At 41.3% G+C, this 23668-nt stretch overlaps 1 protein-coding gene across 1 annotated transcript; it reads left to right on the top strand.

Annotated features, from left to right (window-relative positions):
- Positions 1-5158: 5158 nt before the first annotated feature.
- On the top strand, positions 5159-17424 carry LOC104987982 (mucin-2-like). The gene is made up of 3 exons (XM_010839117.1): positions 5159-5194; positions 8377-17090; positions 17244-17424. The coding sequence occupies exons 1-3, from the start codon at positions 5159-5161 to the stop codon at positions 17422-17424; spliced, it is 8931 nt and encodes a 2976-aa protein (XP_010837419.1).
- The last annotated feature ends 6244 nt before the right edge of the window (positions 17425-23668 follow it).

The raw sequence follows: 23668 nt of genomic DNA, 5'->3' as shown, positions 1-23668 counted from the left end.
TAAGTTCCCCCAGTCTTATTCTTCATATGTTTCTTACTAATTATAACTTCAAATAAAATTCTGATATCTATGATATCATCCTACTTTATATAACAGTAGAGTGTCCAAATGTCAATCATTATAGACTTGTTCTTATTTTCCTTTTCCTTTCTCTTTTACATATGACTACTCATCTGGGCACTGGTCATGGGCTTGAAGGAACAGTGGCCAGGAAGAATCTGGAAGAGTTTTGTCTTATCCAGAAATATCTCTTCCTTTTTTTTCTTTTTCAAAAGTATTACAATCAAAGTGTCAGAAACACATAATGTAAGTTTGCTGCTACTGCTGCTAAGTCGCTTCAGTCGTGTCCGACTCTGTGCGACCCCATAGATGGCAGCCCATCAGGCTTCCCCGTCCCTGGGATTCTCCAGGCAAGAACACTCGAGTGGGTTGCCATTTCCTTCTCCAATGCATGAAAGTGGGTTGCCATTTCCTTCTCCAGTGCATGAAAGGTGAAAGTGAAGTTGCTCAGTCGTGTCTGACTCTTAGCGACCCCATGGACTGCAGCTTACCAGGCTCCTCCGTCCATGGGATTTTCCAAGCAAGAGTACTGGAGTGGGGTGCCATTGCCTTCTCCAACTAAGTGCTTTAAGACTGCAGGAAATAGGAAAACAGAAAGTGGCTCTCAAAGATAAATTTTCTAAAATTTATAAATGTATTGTAAAGACTTTAAAATTAGAAAGTTCTTCTTATGTCTTAAAAACATTGGTTAGGGCTAAAATATTTCTATTAATTGACTAGGAAATAAAGTTCTACCTTTTTACTTAAAAGAACAGTACAAAAAGAAAGGTCATTCATTCAAGAAACACTTATGTTACTTCAAACTTCTGAAAAGCATTGGTTAAACTGCATAGAAGAGTCAAAATATATATAATGCAAAGAAACAAGTGATAAATTCCATAGCCATGAGCATCAATAGATTAATTTGAACCCCAGAGAAAGAATAGTTATGCTAGTGTACTTTGGTGCTGAGATGGGAGTTAGAAGAGATAAAGCTCAAAATATGTTTCATTCCTTAATAATTATTGACAATCCACTGTGGGCTGAGTCCTGCTGGATGGTACAAAAAGCACGATGTTGAATGTGAAATTGGGGTCCTCATAGATCATAGTTCTCATTTCTTACACTTACATAAGATAAACTATTTAAAAAACAATCCATACTACACAGTGAGCAAATATATGTGTAGTATAGATTGTTTTCTAAATAGTTTCTCTTAGGTATATGTCAATAGGGTCTAACAATAATACAAGGAGATAAAGTAGAAGTATTATTTTGATACATTCAATGATTTTATGTAAATATTTTTGGACAAGTGGTTTATTTTCACCTAGCTCAGTTTCTCATCTACAATACAAAATTGAACAATGTTTCATTCCATGGGATATCTGTATCAGGAACATCTGATCCAACTCTTAAGACTGTATATTTACAGACCCTGGCCCAGGCCTGAGAAGAAAAAAGAACATTTGACTTTGAGGTCTGAACATCTGCAATCCAGGGAATTGTTATGCATGCTTAAGTTTGAGACTACTCGAATAGATTTTATTGAAATTAATTTCTCAAGCTATTCTGTCATAGTTACATGAGGTATATCAAGAGAATTTTAAGATAAATGTAGGTGAAATCAATACATCAAATGAAAAAGTCTTAAGTCAATGATTATAAGTAATTATCAAATTTATCATGCTAGAACAAACCCCCTTTTTTGGAACATTTCCCCAAACTTTGTGACAAATGTGATTTCCATGGAAATGTAAATAGTTTGAAGATAAAGGAAGCTCTCTGGACAAGTAATTTAGGAAAGTCAAACACAATTAATTACAATTTGGTTTACTACAGCACTTTTCAGAGACAATAACAGAGAAAATGCTGTCCTTGGTCCCCCTCCTTCAACCATCTGTTTCATACTGAGAATAAGTAACTTCTGAGAAACCTAATACAAATCATCAATCTTGAAGAGTATAATGAATTAAAGGCAAATTTTTACTCAAGATGCCTGCACTGTGAAACTAATACAACTTAAATTCTTTCTAGTTTAAAAGATTATAGAACCTCAGCTCTGAGATTTCAATCTGCGTTTACAAGGCTTCATGCCTTTTCAAACTCAAAATGACCAAAACTTAATTGACCCTTTTCCCTCTTGGCATGTTTATCTTCATTAATGACAGGGACCATGACTTCAGATCTGAGGATTTTATTTGAGTCTTTATTCATTCATTCAAAAACATTTACTGAGAGTCTGGAAGGTGCTAGAACTGAAGATAGAAAGATGAACAAAATAGAGACATTGTTTTGGGGGGTACTGGGGGAAAAAAGAGAAGCTAAAGGTGGCATTAAAGAACCTGACTGCCAATGCAGGAGAAGTAAGAGATGAGGGTTTGATTCTTGGGTCAGGAAGATTCCCTGGAAGAGGAAGTGGCAACCTACTCCAATATTCTTGCCTGGAGAATCCCATGGGCAGAGGAGCCTGGCAGGCTGCAGTCTATAGGGTCACAAAGAGTCAGACATTACTGAAGTGACTTAGCACACAGGCAAGAAATTACTGTACAAAATGGTAAGGGATTATAAGTATTATAATAAAAGTGGTAAAGCAACAAAAAGGCCAAGGACACCTAACTTACCTCCTCCTCACTCCCTCAAAGATGTTGGATTCTGATTGAGATGCTAGAGATACAAAACTGAGGAAGATACCAACTCTTTCTTCAGCAACAATAGAACAGCTTATGATATTAAAGAGAGAGAAATATCAAAACAAATGGTTTCTATCACTGTAAGAACAAAGTAATGATGCTTGCTTTGAACTCCAGTGACGGCTTCACAAAAGTAAAAATTTGGTTGATTATATATTATATAAAGATATTTGCTATACAATTTTTTAATCTTCAAATTAATGTGTTGAGGGTGCATAAAGATACTTAAACATTTTGAAGGAAGGCAATGGCCACCCAAGTGGATGGACATTAGGGAGGGAGAAAAGAATTCTCTGCTAGAAGAAGAGTCTGTACAAAGGCACAGGGGCAAGAAACAGCTCCTTGTATTGATAGTTCTATATGGTTTATACAATCAAGGCAAGCAATAGTTCTGTATGGTCAAAGCAAGGATGAAGAAGGGAATGACAAGAGATGAGCTTAGATGGTATAACAGGCTATCTTGTTGGTTGCAAAGGACAGGGACCCACTATGGATATCTCAAGAAAAGATAAGTCAATGCAAGAAATAAATGTAAATTAGAACTGGAACAACAAATTCAGGCATCCCTAAAAGACAGTCCCTATCGCATGGCATACCTCCTTATCCTTGCACTGTTCTCTCTCTCAGGAGACATGTGTTCTCTTTACTCATAGTTTCTGTGTCCCCATAGTTTAGTTTACAGGTGGCTCTTATTAAAGCCCCAGTCTTTATCTAGCTCATTTTAACCCCTAATATTCATATTTTAGTTCCCACTTCATTAGGCAATTTTAGTATTTTCTATTTCAAGTTACAGAGAAAGAATTTTGTAAATATGGTTTATTTTCCTTCATCTGACCATAAGTCAAAGTATCCTGGATGGCAAGCACTCTGGAAGATCTTTGGTCTATAATCCAGAAATAATTCAAATAAAGGTAGCCAGAGAAAAATCAGTCATGTTAAAAAAAACATGGCTATGGATCCTTCTGAAATGACTTAGAATTTTTTTTTTGTATTGAAGCATAGTTGATTTACAATAGTGTTAGTTTCAGGTGTCCAGCAAAGTGATTCAGTTATATATATTTTTTCAGATTCCTTTCCATTATAGGTTATTATGAGATATTGAATATAGCTCCCTGTGCTATATAGTAAATCCTGGTTGCTTGTATATTTTATGTATAGTTGTGTATATCTGTTAACCCCATACTCCTCATTTATCCCTTTTCTGTCCTTCCTTTTTGGTAACCATAAGTTTGTTTTCTATGTCTGTGAGCCTGTTCCTGTTTTGCAAATACATTCATTTGTATTATTTTTTAGATCCACATATGAGTGATATCATATAGCATATGTCTTTCTCTGTCTGACTTACTTCACTCAGTATGATAATCTCTAAGTTCATTCATGTTACTGCAAATGGCAATATTTTATTCTTTTATATGACTAAATAATATTCCATTGTGTGTATATATATATATATAAAATATATATATATACACTTATGTATGCATGTGTGTGTGTGCGTGTGTATATATATGTCACATTTTCTTTATTCACCTTTTAATGAACATTTAGTTTACTTCCGTGTCTTGGGTAATACAAACAGTGCAGCTATGAACATCGAGGTACATGCATGTGTCTTTTCAAATTAGTTTTTGTCTTCTATAGATATATGCCCAGGAGTGGGATTTCTGGATCATTTCTGGTAACTCTGCTTTTAGATTTTTAATAAACCTCCATACTCTTCTTCATAGTGGCTGCACCAATCTACATTCCTATCAACAGTGCAGAAGGGTTCCCTTTTCTTCACACCCTCTCCAGCATTTATTGTTCGTAGACTTTTTTAGGATAGCCATTCTGATTGGTATGAGGTTTTGATTTGCATTTCTCTAATAATTAGCTATGTTGAGCATCTTTTCATGTGCCCATTGGTCATCTGTATGTCTCTTTGAAAGAAATGTATATTTAGGTCATCTGCCCATGTTTTGATTGGATGAATTGTTTGACAGAATTTTTTTAATTTATTTCTTTTTAATTGGAGGAGAATTGCTTTACAATATTGTGTTGGTTTCTGCCATATATCAACATGAATCAGCCATAGGTATATGTATGTCCCTCTCTCTTGAACCTGCCTCCTAGCACCCCCCTCCATCCCATCCCTCTAAGTTGTCACAGAGCACCAGAATTGAGCTCCCTGCATCATACAGAAAATTTCCACTGGCTATCTAATTTTATATATGGTAATGTATATGTTTCAATGCTACTCTCTTTCAATTCATCCCACCCTCTCCTTCTCCTCCCTGTGAAATGACTTAGAATTTTTGAGTGATCACTAGTCTTTGTAAAAGGGATTCAGCTGTGTGTTGGTAATAGACATCAGGATAAATAGGAAATAGAAATTAGGAGGTAGGAACAGAAAATCTAGTCTCGCTTTCCTCACCATACGGCTAGGAATGAAACGGGATAAACTTGTGATAACAGCTACAGAGGTACTATGGAGGTTAACAACCAGAGGTACTCTGAGAATGGGATTCTTTAATACATGAGATGTAAGTTGATATTATGGACTGGGAGAATACAGCAAAGGATTAAAAAGAGGTTGCTATGAAAAGTGAAAGGTGATAATTAAAAGAGAAAAAGCCCTGGGAAGGGAGAGAAGATAGTTACAGGATACAGATGAAAAAGTTGACTGTAAACAGGAAAAGGAAACAGCTGGAGATAGGGACGTTTTATAAGCATGTGGGCAGAAAAGCAAAGTTCTCCATGCAGTAGCATCAATTTTGTGAAACAGAAGACATGACCATCTTCTCTTGGGGATAGGAGGCAAGAGGAGATGAAAAGAGGTGTAGATGCTCAGAAGACAGCATTTTGGGGAAAATAGGGGAGAATGGATTAGCATCATTGGGGTGCTAGATGAGGATGGACACTATAAATCTAATATTTGGGGATTTGTGGCATTCTCCAGCAATGTTCACCAGTCTGGCAGTAGAAATAGTTTGTACAGAGTTGATCCAAGTATTTGATGTTTCCTAGCTCAATAGGGCAGAAAGACACAAAGGCAAGTCACTGAAAGTAACAAGTGAGTGACTAGAGTCCTGCACCTTCCTGAAATTTCTATTGCAGACCAATTAGTCTTCTGACTGTCCCTAGACTAGGACTTCTATTTCCTGACCCTGTTTATTTGCTTACAACATTCTTTTAATTTGAATTCATCTTCTTCATTTCAACTTTATTGTTTAAGCTTCATTTTAAATGTTATCTTTCTGCAAGGCAATCCTTAGTTCTCTTTTTCACCAAAATTAAACTTTGCCTTAAAATTGTTATTGCATCAGAATTTTTTGCACTATTTATCAACTATTTCTTGATCTGCTATCAGACCCACAAATCACTGTAGCTGGTATTCATAGAAGACAAAATAGCTCACATTGAGACTGGATACTATGTAACTCCTAGAGGGAAACAGACAGAACTTTATCTGACATAAATCACAGCAACATCTTTTTTGATCCATCTCTCAGAATAATGGAAATAAAAACAAGAATTAACAAAGGGGACCTACTTAAACTCAAAAGCTTTTGCACAGCAAAGGAAACAATAAATTTTTTAAAAAACCCACAGATTGGGAGAAAATATTTGCAAATAATGTGACCAATAAGGGATTAGTCTCCAAAATTTACAAAGAGCTTAACAGCATCAAAACAAACAACCTACACATAAAAAACGGGCAGAAGATCTAAACAGACATTTCTGCAAAAAAGACATACGGTTGGCCAATAGGCACATGAAAAGATGCTCAATATCACTAATTATTAGAGAAATGCAAATCAAAACTACAATGAGATATCACCTCACACCAGCCACAATGGCTATCATCAAAAAATCCACAAACAATAAATGCTGGAGAGGGTGTAGAGAGAAGGGAATCCTCCAACACTGTTGATGGGAATGTAAATTGGTACAGCCACTATGGATAACCGTATGGAGGTTCCTTAAAAAACTAAAAATAGAGCTACCATATGATGCTGCAATTCCTCTCCTGGACATATACCTGGAGAAAAATATCCAAAAGGATACATGCACCCCAATGTTCATTGCAGCACTGTTTACAATAGCTAAGACATGAAAGCAACCTAAATGTCCATCAACAGATGAATAAGGAAGATGTGGTACAGATATACAATGGAATATTACTCAGCCATTTAAAAAGTTAGATAATGCCATTTGCAGCAACATGCATGGACCTAGAGAGTGTCATAGTGAGTGAAGTCGGACAGAGAAGGAGCAATATTGTAAGATACCACTCATTTGTGGAGTCTAAAAAGAAATGATACTGATGAGCTTATAAAACAGAAACTCACAGACTTAGAAAATGAACTTATGGTTGCCGAGAGGAAGGGTAGTTGGAAACTTTGAGAAGGTCATGTATACACTGCTATACTTAAAACAGATAACTAACAAGGACCTATTGTATAGCACATGGAACTCTGCTCAATGGTTTGTGGCAGCCTGGATGGGAGGGGAGTTTGGAGAAGAATAGATACATGTATATGTATGGCTGAGGCCCTTCACTGTTCACCTGAAACTATCACAACATCGTTAATCAGCTATACTCCAATACAAAATAAAAAGTTCAAAAGAAAAAAAAGGCAACAAATAATACTTCACATTAATATTGAGTCCTTCCTTACCATACTTTACCATGTCTAAGTACTTTCCATTGATTATATAGTTATATCAACAGAATATAAGACATGAATTTTTCCTAGAACTATTTTAGAAATGAAGAAGCAGAGGCAGAGACAGTATAAACATCTCAGCTAGCATGCAACAGAAGGAATAGCTCTAGCAGTCAGACTCCAGTGTCTTTGTCTTAACCAACACACTACACAACTTCCCACAGGCTTTTTATTGTATTGTCTTATATTGTAAATTAGGAGGTTATAGTTCTTCTAGATTTCAAACTTCTGTAAGAAAGGATTCAGGTCTTAAATTTCTTTCCCTTAACCCCTAAAAATGTGCATTGCATATAAACAGCTCTCAACAAATAGTTACACAATTAATTAATGGCTCAGAGCCTGGACTCTCACTGAATCCTCGGAATGAAGAATAATAAGGAATTGTCCAGGGAGTTTCATTGGAGCATTTCCTTCCAACTAAAGCTATTTCCAAAGATTGCTGTTCAGTCGCTAAGTTATGTCCAACTCTCAACACCCCAAGGACTGTAGCCCAGCAGGTTCCTCTGTCCATGGAATTTCTCAGGCAAGATTACTGGAGTAGTCTGCCATTTCCTTCTCCAGGGGATCTTTCCGATCCAGGGATCAAGCCTAGGTCTCCTGCACTGGCAGGCAGATTCTTTACTGTGAGCCACCAGGGAAGCCCAAAGATGGTCTCTCTTATTATGCAATGAAGGTGATTTGGCCTCCTCTGAAATCTATAGGTGAGAGAGTAGGTTTATTTCTGTTTTGTTTTTTGCATTTATTGCTGTTCTAGGTTTCATCAAGTGCCCAGACTTCCAGAAGAGAAGGGAAATTCTCTGCTTCTTTTATCTAACTTATTTTCTCAGTGAAACATATGACTGCATGACTTTTAAAAGTACATATATCAGTGTTTGAACTTTAAATGATAAGATTTGGAAATCTTTTTTGCTTTTTGTTGGTTTTTATCCCCACAGCCTGGCGAGAGTCAAAGCATTCCCAGGGGACCGTATCCATCCAGAGAGCGATTATCATCAGTTACACCTTACAAGCCAAGAAGAGATGTTCCTCCGCTCGCTCCTGCCAACAGCCTAGCACTTATTTCACCACAAGGGCCTGTGCTACCTCCCCCTCTTTTTAGAAACGGGAAAGGTGTACCACCTACTTCTCCTGGGACTACAGGTCGCCTGGCTCCACGTCCTCCTCTTGGCGCAAAAGGGAACCGTGCACCTCCTCCTGCTCCTGGTACAGAAAGGCAACTTTCATCTTCTCCACCTGACACTGAAGGGCGCCTTCCCCCTCCTGCTCCTGCTAACAAAGGGCGCCTTTCCTCTCCCCCTTCTGGCACAAAAGGGCGTCTGCCCCCTCCTGCTAAAAAAGGGCGCCTTCCCCCTCCTGCTCCTGGTACAAAAGGGCGCCTTCCCCCTCCCTCTCCTGGCACAAGAGACCGTCTTCGCCCTCCTCCTCCTGGCAAAAAAGGGCGCCTTCCCCCTCCTGGCACAAAAGGGCGTCTTCCCCCTGCCCCTCCTGGCACAAAAGGGCGCCTTCCCCCTCCCTCTCCTGGCACAAGAGGCCATCTTCGCCCTCCTCCTCCTGGCAAAAAAGGGCGCCTTCCCCCTCCTGGCACAAAAGGGCGCCTTCCCCCTGCCCCTCCTGGCACAAAAGGGCGCCTTCCCCCTCCCTCTCCTGGCACAAGAGGCCATCTTCCCTCACCCCCTCCTGGCACTATAGGGTGTCTTCCCCCTCTGTCTCCTGGCACTAAAGGGCGCCTCCCCTCTCCCCCTCCTGGCACTAAAGGGCGCTTTCCCCCTCCCTCTCCTGGCACTAAAGGGCATCCTCCCTCTCCCCCACTTGACACAAAAGGGCACCTTCCCCTTCCTGTTACAAAAGGGTGCCTTCCACCTCCTCCTGGTACAAAAGGGCACTTTCCACATTCAACTAAAACAACCGCAACCACACCCACTACTACTGTTACAAAATCCACTACCATCTCAGAACCCACCACCACAACAGCAACCATCACTTCTACAGAGCCCACCACTATAGCATTCACCATTTCCTCTGAACCGACCAACACAACTATAACCACTTCCACAGAACCCACCACCATAGTAACAACAATCACTGATACAGAATCTGCCTCCACAGCAACTATCCCTTCTACTGAATCTATTACCATAACACCAACCATAACCACTACCACTGAATCCTACATCACCTCTACAGAATCTGTGACAGAAACAATCACTGCATCCACAGAGCCCACCATAATAGAAACCACCACTCTTTCCACAGGGTCTGCAAGCACAGCAACCACCACTACTTCCACAGAATTCTCCACGGCAACCTTCATTACTTATACAGAGCCCATCACAATAGAAACTACCACCACTGCCTCAAAATTCACCAATAAAACAGCAACCATCCCTACCACTGAGCCCAACAGAGCAACCGCCATCACTTCAAATGAATCTGCCACCATAACAGCAAGCATCACGACTTCCACAGAACCCGATATCACTTCCACAGAATCCTCCACCACAGCAACCATCATCACTACTACAGAACCTACCACAATAGTAGCCAATACTGTTTCCATTGAACCCACCACCGCAGCAACCACTTCAGCTGAACCTATAACCACAACAGGAAACAATACAACTTCCACAGAATCTACCACAGCTGCCATCATTATTTCCACAGAACCCAACAAAATAGCAACCACCACTACTCCCATTTATCCCTTCACCACAGCAACCACCATCACTTCTACAGAACACACTATTACAACTACCAGTATACAATCCATAGAATTGCTTACCACAGCAACCATCACTACTACTACTACAGAACACACAACCACTACTTCTTCTAGAGAACCAACCACCACAGCAATCACAAGTTCAACTGAACCAGCCACGACAATAGCAACCACCATCACTTCCACTGAACCAAATACTACTCTCATAAAATCCTCCACAGCAAGCAATGTTACTTCCATGGAGCCTGCTGCAATAGAAACCACCACCACTTCCACAGAACTCATTGATAAAACACCAACCATTCCTACCACCAAGCCCACCACAGAAACCACTACCAGTTCTTCTGAACCTACCACCTCAACAGCAACCATCACTTCCACGGAACCCACCACCACTTCAACTGAACCTACAAAGACAATAGCAGCCAAATTTCCCACAGAGCACACCACAACAGCAATTACCACCACTTCAACTGAACCTAACAACTCAATAGGAAAAACCGTAACTTCTACAGAATCCACCACCACAGAATCTACTACCATTTCCACGGAATCTACCACAGCAACTATCATTACTTCCACAGAACCTACCACAACAGCAACGACTACTTCCACAGAGTCCACCAACTCAGGAACCATGACCATTTCAACTGAACCTTCTGCCAAAACTGTAACCATCATTTCCACAGTGCCAACCACCATAGCAACTACCACCACTTCAACTGAAACTACCACAACAGGAAACATTATAACTTCCAAGGAACCTGCCACCACAGCAGTAATCATCACTTCTTCAGAGCACACCACCATAGCAAACACCACCACTTCTTCAGAACTGACCAACACAGCAGCCACCATAACTTCAACTGAACCTATCCCAACACCAGCAACCATCACTTACATAGAGCCCACCATCACAGCAACCAACACCATTTCCACTGAACCTCCCACTACAACAGCAACCATCACCATGTCCACTGAACGTTATACAACTTCCACAGAATATGCCACAGCCACCATTACTGTTTCCACAGAACCCACTACAATAGCAACCACCACCACTTTCATAGAGCCCACAACCACAGTAACCACCACTACTTCCACAGAATCACCCACCACAGCAACCATCATCACATCTACAGAACCTACCACATTTTCAACAACCCTAACTTCCACAGGAGCCACAACCAAAGCAACAATCAACACCTCTGCAGAATTGACCACCACAGCAACCACTACAGCTTCCATGGAACCTACAACCAAAGCAACAATAAACACCTCTGTAGAACCCACCTCCATAACAACAATCATCACTTCTACAGAGCCCACCACTACAGCAGTACCCACTACTTCCTTGGAATCCCCCAACACAATGACTATCATGACAATTATAAAACCCACCACAAGAGCAATCATCACAGCTTCCACTGAAACCCTCACCACAGCAAACACCCCCAGTTCCATAGAATCAACCACCAGAACACCAACCATTACCACTTCCACAGAATCTACCACAGCAACTACTATTACTTCTACAGAGCCCACCACTACAGCAATCACCAATATTTCTGCAGAATCCCACACCACAGCAACAATCATTACTACTACAAAACCCACCACCCAAGCAATCACCATCACTTCGACTGAACCTACCACTACAACAGGAACTACCACAACTTCCAAAGACATTATTACTCATGCAACAACCATCACTTCTATGGAATCTACCACCACAAAACCCACCATAACATCAACTATCACTTCCACCAAGCCCACCAATCCAACAACCACAGCTACTTTAACTGAACCTATTACCACAACATCAACCATCACATCCACAGAAACCCCCACCACAGCAACCATTATTACTTCAGAACCCATTATCAAGAAAACCACCATCACTTTGACTGTACCTACTACCTCAAACAGAACCACTACAACTTCTACTGAACCTAGTGCCACAGCTACAATCATCACTTCTAGAAAATCCACCAACACACCAACCAACACCACTTCCACTGAACCAACCACAGTGGCCACCATCAAAACAAACACTGAACTTTATACCACTTCCACAGAATCCATAGCAGCCACCATCATTACTTCCACTGAATCAGCCACAGTAACAAACAAAATCACAAAGCCTACCACTACATCAACCATCACCATGTCCAAAGAATCCCCCACCACATCAATCAGCCTCACTACTACAGAATCCACCACATTAGCAAGCAGCACCACTTCCACTGATCTCAATACTACAGCAACCACTACCTCTGTAACTGAATCTACTACCACAGCAGGAACCACTACAACTTCCATACAACCCACAGCCACAGCAACAATCAACACTTCTTCAGAATCCATCACCACAGGAACCACCACTTCTACCAAACCCAACACCAGAGAAACTACCACCACTTCCATAGAACCCACCACCAAGGCAGCTACCATTACTACTTCCACAGAACATTATGCAACTACCACAGAATCTACTATACCAGCCATCATTAAAGAGCCAACCACCACAGTAACCATCACCAATTCAACTGGACCTACCACCAAAACAGCAATTATTACCACAGAACCCTATCCCACTTCCAAAAAACCCACCACCACCACAGCAGTCATCACTTCCACGGATTCCACTACCATAGCAACTACCACCATTTCCACAGAACCCATCACCACAACAGAAACCATCACTTCCACAGAGCCTTCCACTGCCATAACCACTGCTACTTCCACAGAATTTCCCACCACAGCAACCATCACTACTACAGAACCTGCCACAATAGAAACCATGGCTGTTTCCACTGAACACATCACCATAGCAACCATTATCACTTCAACTGAACCTACTACAACAGAAACCACTTCTAGAGATACCACCAGCACAGCAACAATCATTACTTCCACAGAACCCACCACCGCAGCAATCAACACCACTGCAACTGAATCTGCCACCACAACAGGATCAACCACAACTTCCACAGATATCACCACCACCATAGGAACAAATATCAGTTCTACAGAGTCCAACACCACTTTCACAGAACCCTATATCACTTCTGTACCATCCACCACAGCAACCATATTTACTTCCACAGAACCCACAACAATAGCAACCACTGCAACTTCCATATCACCCACCACCACAATGGCAACAATCAGTTCCACAGAGCCCAACACTACAGCAATCGCCACCACTTCATCTGAACCTGCCACCACAATACAAATCACAACCACTTCCATAGGACCTACTACCAAAGAAACAACTATCACTTCCAAAGATTCAACCAAAATACCAACCACCACCACTTTAACTGAGCCTACCACCAAAACAGCAACCATCATCACTTCCATAGGACCCTACACTGCTTCCATGGAATTTACCATGATAGCAACCACCACCAATTCCACAGGACCCACCACTTCAACAGCATCCATCACTACCACAGATTCTACCACCACAGCAACCACTACTACTTCCGTGGAGACCCCCACCACAGCAACAGTAGTCACATCTACAGAACCTTACACACTGGAAACCACCATTATTTCCACAGAACCGATCATCAAAACAGCAATGACCACTTCTACAGAACCTACCACTATAGTAACTACCACTACTTCCACAGAATTGCCCAATACATCAGCCATCATCACTACTACAGAACCCACAACAACAAGCACCACTGCTTCCACTGAACACAGCACCACTTCAAATAAACCTCCTACCAAATTAGCAACCTTCACCACTTCTATAGAACCCTATACAACTTCCACAGAATTAACCACAAAAACCATCATTACTTCCACAGAACCCACCACAGTAGCAATGACCAATATTTCCACAGAACCCACCACCACAGTTTCAATGATTACTTCCACAGAGTCCACCACCACAGCAGCAATATTCACTTCTAAAGAATCCACCTCCATAGCAACCACCAGTACTTTCACAGAAATTCCAACCATAGATATTATCAATACTAGTACAGAACTCACCACAAGAGCAGTCACTGCTTCCACTGTGCCCACCACCACCACTTCTACAGAGCCTAACACCACAATGGTAACCATTAACACTTCCAGAGAACCCTATTCCACATCCACAGAATCCACCACAGTAACCATATTTACCTCTACAGAACCCACCACAATAGCAAATACCATGAATTCTACATCATTTACCACCAAAATGGGAACAATTACTTCCACAGAGCCCACTACAGCAACTACCACTTCATCTGAACCTACCACCACAACTGAAAGCTTCACCACTTCCATGGAAGCCTATGCTACTTCCACAGGATCCGCCAAAATAGCAACCACTAACACTTCCATTTATCCCACCATCACTTCAACAGAGTCTACCACTATACCAACCATGACTATATCCACAGACTCCCCCACCACAACCATCACCACTATAGAACCTACCATAGGAGCAACTAACACAGATTTCACCAATCCCACTTCCACAGCAATCGCTACTTCAACTGAATCTATCACCACAATGGCCACAGAGCAAACCACAAGAGCAGTAATCATCGATTCTACAGAACCCACCACCACAGCAACCCCAATCACTTCAAAAGAACCTACCACCACAACATCAACCATCACCACTTCCAGAGAATCCACCATCACATCAGCACCCATCAGTTTTACAGCACCCACTGCTACAGCAACATTCACTACTTTACCAGAGTTCTCTACCACACCAACCAGCATTAATACTACAGAATCAACCATGCCAACAATCACAACCCCTTCTACTGAACCTACTACCACACCAGCAATAACCTCTTCCATAAAATCAACCACCAGAACAGCAACCACCATCACTTCCACAGAACCCTACACCACTTCCACTGAGTCTACCACAGCAAACACCATTACTTCCATAGAGCCCACCACCACAGCAACCACCACTACATCTGCAGAATCCCACACCAGGGAAAAACTCATCACTACTATAGAACTCATCAGCAAAGCAATAACCACCACTTCAACTGAATCTACCACTGCATTAGGAACCACCACCACCTCCACAGAACCCACAACCAGAGAAAACATCTTCACTTCTAGAGAATCCTCTACCATATCAGCCACAATCACTGTAAGTGAACCCACCACCACAGCAACCACCAATTCCACTGAACCTAGCACCAAGATAGTAACTATCACCACTTCCACAGAACCCTATGACACTACCACAGAATCCACTACCACAACAGCACCCATCACTCCCAAAGAACCTGCCACAATAGCAACTACCACCATTTCCACAGAACCCATTGCCACAAGAGCAACCATCACTTCCACAGAACCTGACACTACAGTAGACATCACTACTTCCACAGAATTACCCAACACAGCAACCATCACCAGTACTACAGTACCCATCACATCAGCCACTACCCCTGCTCCCACTAAATATGTAACCCCAGCAACCATAATCACTTCAACTGAACCTACCACCACAGCAGGAACCATCACCACCCCCACAGAACCCACCACCAGAGCAACAATATTTTCATCTAGAAAATCATCTGCCACCACAACCACAACCACTGTAACTGAACCCACTACCACAGCAACCACCAATTCCACTGAACTTACCACAATAGCAACTATCCCCATTTCCACAGAATCCACCACCACAACAGCAGCTATCACTTACACAGAACCTGCCACAATAGCAAGCACAACTATTTCCACAGAACCCATTGCCACAACAGCAACTATCACTTCCACAGAGCCTGCCACTACAGTAGCCATCACTACCTCCACAGAATTCCCCAACACAGCAACCATCATCAGTACTACAGAACCCACCACAACAGCAACCACTCCTGCTCCCACTGAACACATAACCACAGCAACCATCATCACTTCAAATGAACCTCCCCCCGCAACAGGAACCACTACAACTTCCACAGAATCAACCACAAGAGAAGCAATAGCCACTTCTACAGAATCTACCACCACAGCAACCACCAGTACTGCAACTGAACTTACCACCACAAAAGCAGCCACTACCACTTTAACAGAACCTACCATCTCATCAGCACCCATCAGTTCCATAGCACCCACTGCTGCAGCCATCAGTACTTCATCAGAACCCTCCACCACAGCAAACAGTATCAATACTACAGAAACCACTGGAACAAAAATCACCACCCCTTCAACCCAACTCACTGCCATAGCAGCAACAACCACTTCCATAAAATCTACCACCAGAACAGCAACCATTACCACTCCCACAGAACCCTATACCACTACCATTGACTCTACCACAGCAACCATCATTACTTCCATAGAGCCCACCACTATAGCAACCACTTCCACAGAATCCCACACCACAGAAACAATAATCACTACTACCAAACTCACCACCAAAGAAATCACCACCACTTTAACTGAACCTACCACCACAACTGGAACTACCACAACCTCCAAAGAACCCTCTACAAGAACAACAGTCAGTTCTACAGAACTGACCACCATATCAACTATGACTGCTCTAACTGAACCCAGTAGCACTGCAACTACTACAACTTCTAATGAAGCCACTACCACCACAGCAACCACCACCAATTCCACTGAACCTACGACCACCACAGCAACCACCACTATTTCCACAGAAGATACCACCATAACAGGACCCACTACCACTTTCAAAGAATCCACAACCACAGCAACTGCCACAACTTCTAATGAAGGCACCACCACCACAGCAACCACCACTATTTCCACTAAGCTCTATCCTACTTCCAAAGAATCCACCTCTATAGCAACCACCACTACTTCTACGGAAACCCCCACCGTAGCAACAAACACAACTTCTACTGAACCAGCCACAGTCACCACCACCACTATTTCTACTGAACCCATCATCACAGCAGCAATCATTACAGAGCCCACCTCTACAGTAACCGTCACCTCTTCCACAAAATTCCCCAACACAGCAACCATCACTACTACTACAGAACCCACCACTTCTGCTGAACCTCCCACCACAACTCCAACCACCATTCTTTGCATGTAACCCATCACAATAGCAACCACCAGCATTTCCACAGAACTCACTACTGTACCAATTACCACAACTTCCACAAAATTCACCACTACTGCAACCATCATCACTTCCACCACAGCAGCAACTATTGCTTCTACAGAATACACCTCCACACCAACTACCACTATTTATACAGAATTTCCCACTCCAGCAATTATCAACACTAGTACATAACCCATCACAATAACAATCACTACAAGTATTTTCACAAACTCCACTACCACAGCAACCACTTTCAGCATTTTCACAGAACCCACTATCACAACAGAATTCACAACCTCTTCAACAGTACCCATGCCTTCAGCAAAAGAGCCCACCTACCAACACAATATCAGCAGAAATTACCTCCACAGTTCCTACCAAAGTTACTACTCAAATTATAATCAGCCCTCCCTCCACCATATTGCCCAATACAACTGTCTGTGTTTACAACTCCCAAACTACATCCACCTGTATGAATTTAAAGAGTTCTGGGAATAAATTCCTTTAATTTCTTGTTTGGAGATGTGAAAAATTATTTTCTAAACTTCTCTGAGATCTTATGTAAAATGAACTTCAATTATTTCAATGGAACCTATCTTGTTCTAACCAAAGCAAATAAAGTGTTCAAGCAATTATATGCACGTATTGCTGTCTTGATGACTATCACCTTTCCTATTTTTATTACCTACCTACAGCTGATAAAATGAGTTTCAGAGAAAGAAACAGACACATTTTATGAGGGGGACAAAAAGCATTTAGTAAAAGATCTGCTCAAAGAGAATGGACAGTATTAAGTGAACCAGCAAAGGGTGTTGAGGCATACAAAGTCTAACCACAGTGGAGCTTGTGGTGTGCCTCAACTTGATGGGACAAAGGAGCGAATAGCAATACCAGAACCTGAATGAGAGTTGAGGACTGTGGATGAAATGAGTGTTATCTGTTGCTGTGAAGGGTCATCACTACTGCCCACAACAGGAAGAGAGCAGTATAATATCCCTTCCTCTTTCCTTCTCCTATTTCTTTCATCAATGGACTCCAACAAAAATCTGAGAGACAAGGAGTTTGTATGGTTGTCCTCCCAGGATAGAAAGCTAACCAGAGAAGGGTGAACTGCTCATTAGGAACTATTAGCACATATAAGTAGCAGCCTGTTCAGCATCTTGAAACTGAACAAGTAGGTAAGGTAAAATATGAGTTCCTGACTTCTTGCATAGACAGGGAGAGAGCTAGCAGTAAGGTAAATTATAAAATTATATCAACTTTTACTGTCTTTCTCCCAGAAATGTACCAATCAATATGGACAATGAAATAGTAAAAATACGTCACAACACAAAATTTTTAAAATAAATATAAAATAATAAAATAGAAATAATGCATGCATAAATACATTAATATAAATTAAATACATTATTAAATTTTAACATGCTGTCTTGAGTACATCAGCATAAGCCAATGAATATAAAAAATGAAACAGTATTCTAATAAATTTATCATTTTACTTCCCCTCAAAATCTCTCTCAAATTAGGTAATCATTTTTTAATAAAGACAGTGTCATTGATTTGGGGAGTGAAAAGTCCATTCTATCCATTCTAGCAAATCTAAATGTCTAAATGGAGACATGAGGCAGAATTTTATTTATTTTAATAAAATAGAATTAAAATGAAATTTGATTATAGCAGGAAAATACTTTTTAGAGGTATATCAGGTATATTAAGGTCATTTCAAATTGCATTTGTTCCTGAAAAATAAATTTTAAATTGTTTGAAACAAAAGATTAACCAACTTTTTATGGAATGTATAAAATGTCTGGGAGCATACAAATTTGTATCTCTGTATATTTAGCCTTTTAAGAATAACTCTGAACTCCTACTTTAAGGCACTACTACAGCCAGATTGCCCCAGTCTCCTTGTCAGCTGTCATTACCATAATCTGGCTTGCAAATTTGTATAATATTTAAGCATCACATAAGGGATCATCATAAGCATGAGGGGTCATCAGGGTCTCTGCAATGTCAGCTGTCTGTTTCCTTACCTGTTCTGCTAGTAGCAACTGAACAGATCCATGCCAATTCCAGTTTAATCTTCAGTTTAAGGATTAAATAAATACTACTAGGCATTCATAGTCAAAACATTTCCTACCATCAAGGAGCTTTTTATCCCTTTGAGTTTAGGCATGCATTATCTCATCCCTCAACAAAGTTTTTAATGGGGGCAATCTGCCATCTCTGCCATGAGCCCTATTTCAGTCACCAGGCAAGGCTGGCCACTTGCTCACTCCTCTCCTCTCTTCCATGAGCCCATGGTAAAATAAGTTTGTTGGGTCACATCACACTGATGCTCCAGTGAAATGTAAGGGCTCATTGGTGATGAAAGTCTGCCATTAACTTCATTTCACCTTCAGCATACCTTTCCTCCCAAGCTTCTGTTTCCCATATTCCTGTTAGGTACAACTTCCAGTCAAGACTTAGAGCCCTCCCCACACCTATTCCCTCCCAAAATCTATTCCCTGTCACTCACACTTCCAGAGCTACCCCTCACATTCTGCAAGTTGTACCCTATATGTTTTTAGGAGGGCTATTGCCCACCAGCTGCACCATACCCAGTAAGTCTGCCCTACTTTCCTACAGACAACTGATCTTCTATTAATATGCTAGACACTTTCACCATGCTATCTGAAATTCCTGTTCTTTTAGTAGAAAATTTCCCAAGATCCTGAGATTTCCCTTGAAGAGTGAAATGAATGAACCAGGCTTCCCCCAAAAGACAGAGCTACTGCTGCTATTCAGTCACTCAGTCATGTCTGACTTTTGGTGACCCCATGGACCATAGCCCGCCAGGTACCTCTGTCCTTGGGATTTTCCAGGCAAGAATACTGGGGTGGGTTGCCATTTCCTTCTCCAGGCATCTTCTCAACCCAGGAATCAAATTCACGTCTCCTGCTTGGCAGGACTATTCTTTAGCAGTGAGTCACCTGGGAAGCCCTAAAGACAGAACATGTTTTCTCAAATCACAACTATTCAAGCCCTCTGCAACATTAAGTTATAAGCCTCCAGAAGTCTTAAAATGTTCTGTACATCTTTATCTCAATTTAAAAGAAAAGAAAAAGGCACTCTTACTTTCCAAATTTCTCTTAATCACAAAGGAGAATACATACCCATCAAACACTACTGCCATTATAACCAAGCCCACAGCTCCTAGGAAAAAGGCCATGCCATAATCATAAAAGGTGACTAAGAACAGCTTATCAATTTTTTTTACTTTATTTTATTTTACAATATTGTATTGGTTTTACCATATATCAAAATGAATCTGCCACAGGTATATATGTGTTCCCCATCCTGAACCCTCCTCCCTCCAATTTCCAACCACTTCAGGGCATCATCAGATATCATATGTGTGTGTGTCTTGCATCATATCCACTTGGCTGGGTGAGGGAGAGAGTGAGATGTGAGTAAACTTTGACAGAAAATTCTGTCGAATGAAAGAGCTGAGCCAGATTGACTATGCTGCAGTGGCTGGACACAGTGGGTGTGATACACACAACAGTCACCATGACACAGGGTTGTGGCTGGAAAGTGAAAAATGCTTCACCTACGATGCTTCATGCAATTCAACGCCATTCACCTCAGAAATGTCTGCCATGTGTCAGGCATTGTCCTTGGTGCTTGAGTTTTAGCAAAGTACAGGGTTGTTATTTTCACAGAGCCTACTATTTGGCTGAGAAGATAGACATTAAAAAAAAAATATTGCAAATGTTTTGCAAAAGCAGAGAGCTGTGTGATCAAATAGGAAGGAAGAAACCTATGTTAAGTGAAATTCCCTAAGCTACTGATGGCCCAGAACAGAAGGACTGATGCTGAAGCTGAAGTTCCAGTGCTTTGGCCACTTGACACGAAGAGCCAACTCATTGGAAAAGACCCTGACACTAGGAAAGATTGAGGGCAAAAGGAGAAGGGGGTGGCAGAGGATGAGATGGTTAGACAACATCACTGACTCAGTGGACATGAATTTGATCAAACTCCAGGAGATAGTGAAGGACAGGGAATCTTGGCATGCTGGAGTCCATGGGGTCGCAAAGAGTCGGACGTGATTTAGTAACTGAGCAACAATTTCAATATCAAGTTCCAAAGTATAAAACATTACAGATCAACCAGAAAATTCTGTTCAAAAACCTCAAATGGGTTTCACTGGGCTAGAATTAAGGTGTCAGAAAGGCTGTGTTCTTCCTGGAGGTTCTAGGGGAACATCCACTTCCTCGTCTTTTCCAGCCTCTAGGGGTGGCCTAAGTTCCAAGGCTTGTGGTTTCTTCCTCCATCATCAACGTGCATCACTGCCTGCCTCTTCCATATTTAAGAACCCTTGTGATTACATGGTCCATCTAGATAATTCAGGCTAATTGGCTTATAATATGGTCAGCTGATTAGCAACCTTAATTTCATCTCCCATCTCAATACCCCCCTCACCATGTAATAGGCTTCACAGGATTCAGGGATTAGGGCACAGATATCTGGGGAGTGTATTCTTCTGCCTAAGCAAATGAGTGAAAGACAGGGATGCTGCCAAACATCCTACAGGGCACAGGATAGTCCCATAAATGTCAGTAGTTCTGGGGTTGAAAGACCCAGTTCAAAGTTGATGGATGAGCTATGCTTGGAATGTTACAGCTACAAGGAAGTAAAAGGAACTCTGCTGCTGGGGAGCTAGCAATCTTTCGTACATTGATCTGGGCTCTAGGCACACATGTGCATGCATAGGTAATGTGTAAAAATTCAAGATGTAACATGTGTGAAGGTAAAGACGTGCACACTTTACTGGAAGTATGTTATACCTCCTTAAAAGGCCAATAGTCATATACCCTAAGAAAATCACAATTTAAAAAGACATGTGGACCCCAATGTCCATTACAGCACTATTTACAATAACCAGGAGATGGAAGCAACCTTAATGTCCATCAACAGAGGAACGGATAAAGAAGCTGTGGTACATATATACAATGGAATATTACTCAGTCATAAAAAGGAACAAAATTGGGTCATTTGTAGTTAAGTGAATCAACACAGGGTCTGTCATACAGAGTGAATTAAGTCAGAGAGAAAAACAAATATCGTATATCATTGCATATATATGGAGTCTAGCGAAATGGTACTGATAAACCTATTTCTGTAGGACAGGAATAGTGATGCAGACATAGAGAATAGATTTGTGGACAAAGAGAGGGAAGAAAAGGATGAGACAAATATAGCACTGACTATATACACTATCATGTGTAAGATAGACAGCTAATGAGAAGCTGCTGTACAGCACAGGGAGCTCAGCTCAGTGCTCTGTGATGACCTAGGGGGTGGGATGGCAGGGGGAGGGAGGCTCCAGAGGGAGGGGATATAGGTATGTGTTGTTTAGCTGTTAAGTCGTGTTCGACCCTTTGCGACCCCATGGACTGTAGCCTACCAGGCTCCTCCATCCATGGGATTTTCCAAGCAAGAGTACTGGAGTGGGCTGCCATTTCCTTCTAGGGGATCTTCCCAACCCAGGGATCAAACCTGTGTCCCTTGCATTGGCAGGCAGAATCTTTACCACTGAACACCAGGGAAGCCCAAATATATGTATACATATAGCTGATTCACTTTGCTGTACAGCAGAAACTAACACAACATTGTAAAGCAATTATACTCCAATTTAAATAAGTAAGAAAAAATGTCAACAATTTTTAAAGTACCTGTTAAACTTATGAGATTTAAGATATGGACATAAATACTGGAAGAAACCACTCAAGAGTTGGAAACACTTGCCTCTGGGGAGCAGGACTGAGATGTGAAAGGGTAGAACAGAGAGAGCTTTTTTTCCCCTTGGAGTCTCAGCTGACCTATAAAAATTTTAAATATGACAAAATAGGGGGAAAAAACTCTGCTGAGTCACCTAACAAAGGCCCACTGAACAGAACTGAGGTGAAGCAATGAGACAGAGAAAATCTACATTGGCCACCACGACAAAAATTTGTTTTATTTAACACATGCATGGTACGGCCCAACAGTAAGAACTTTATAAATATAAGCTCATGTAACCCTTAAAACAATTATTATGTTCCATCAAATAGCCTAAAAGTGTCAGAGTGTCAGGATTTGGTAGTCCATAAACATATGGACTTCCCAAGTTATGATAGTGGAAAGAATCTGCCTGCCAGTGCAGGTAGATGTAAGAGACTCAGATTCAATTCTTGGGTCTGGAAGATTCCCTGGAGAAGGGCATAGCAACCTATTACAATATTCTTGCCTGGAGAATCCCATGGACAGAGAAGCCTGGCAGGCTGTAGTCCATAGTGTCACACAGAGTCAGACACGACTGAAGCAACTTTATACATGCACAAACTTATGGATATTAGAACTATGAAATACCCACTTTCTATATTACTGATTCTGGAAAAAATAATTAATAAAG

This window comes from Bison bison, unplaced genomic scaffold, assembly GCF_000754665.1.
Source record: "Bison bison bison isolate TAMUID 2011002044 unplaced genomic scaffold, Bison_UMD1.0 scf7180017864110, whole genome shotgun sequence".
Classification (NCBI taxonomy): domain Eukaryota; kingdom Metazoa; phylum Chordata; class Mammalia; order Artiodactyla; family Bovidae; genus Bison; species Bison bison.
The sequence above is the reverse complement of the archived record's forward strand: the minus strand, read 5'-3'. Positions and strand labels throughout refer to the sequence as shown.

What these genes read in the sequence shown, in the direction of transcription:
- LOC104987982 (XM_010839117.1), top strand. Translation starts at nt 5,159, where the DNA reads ATGAAACGGGATAAACTTGTGATAACAGCTACAGAG. An exon ending in TTGTGATAACAGCTACAGAG is followed by an intron (nt 5,195 to 8,376) that starts GTACTATGGAGG and finishes TTATCCCCACAG; the next exon opens with CCTGGCGAGAGTCAAAGCAT. An exon ending in ACAGCAGCAATCATTACAGA is followed by an intron (nt 17,091 to 17,243) that starts GCCCACCTCTAC and finishes AGCAACCACCAG; the next exon opens with CATTTCCACAGAACTCACTA.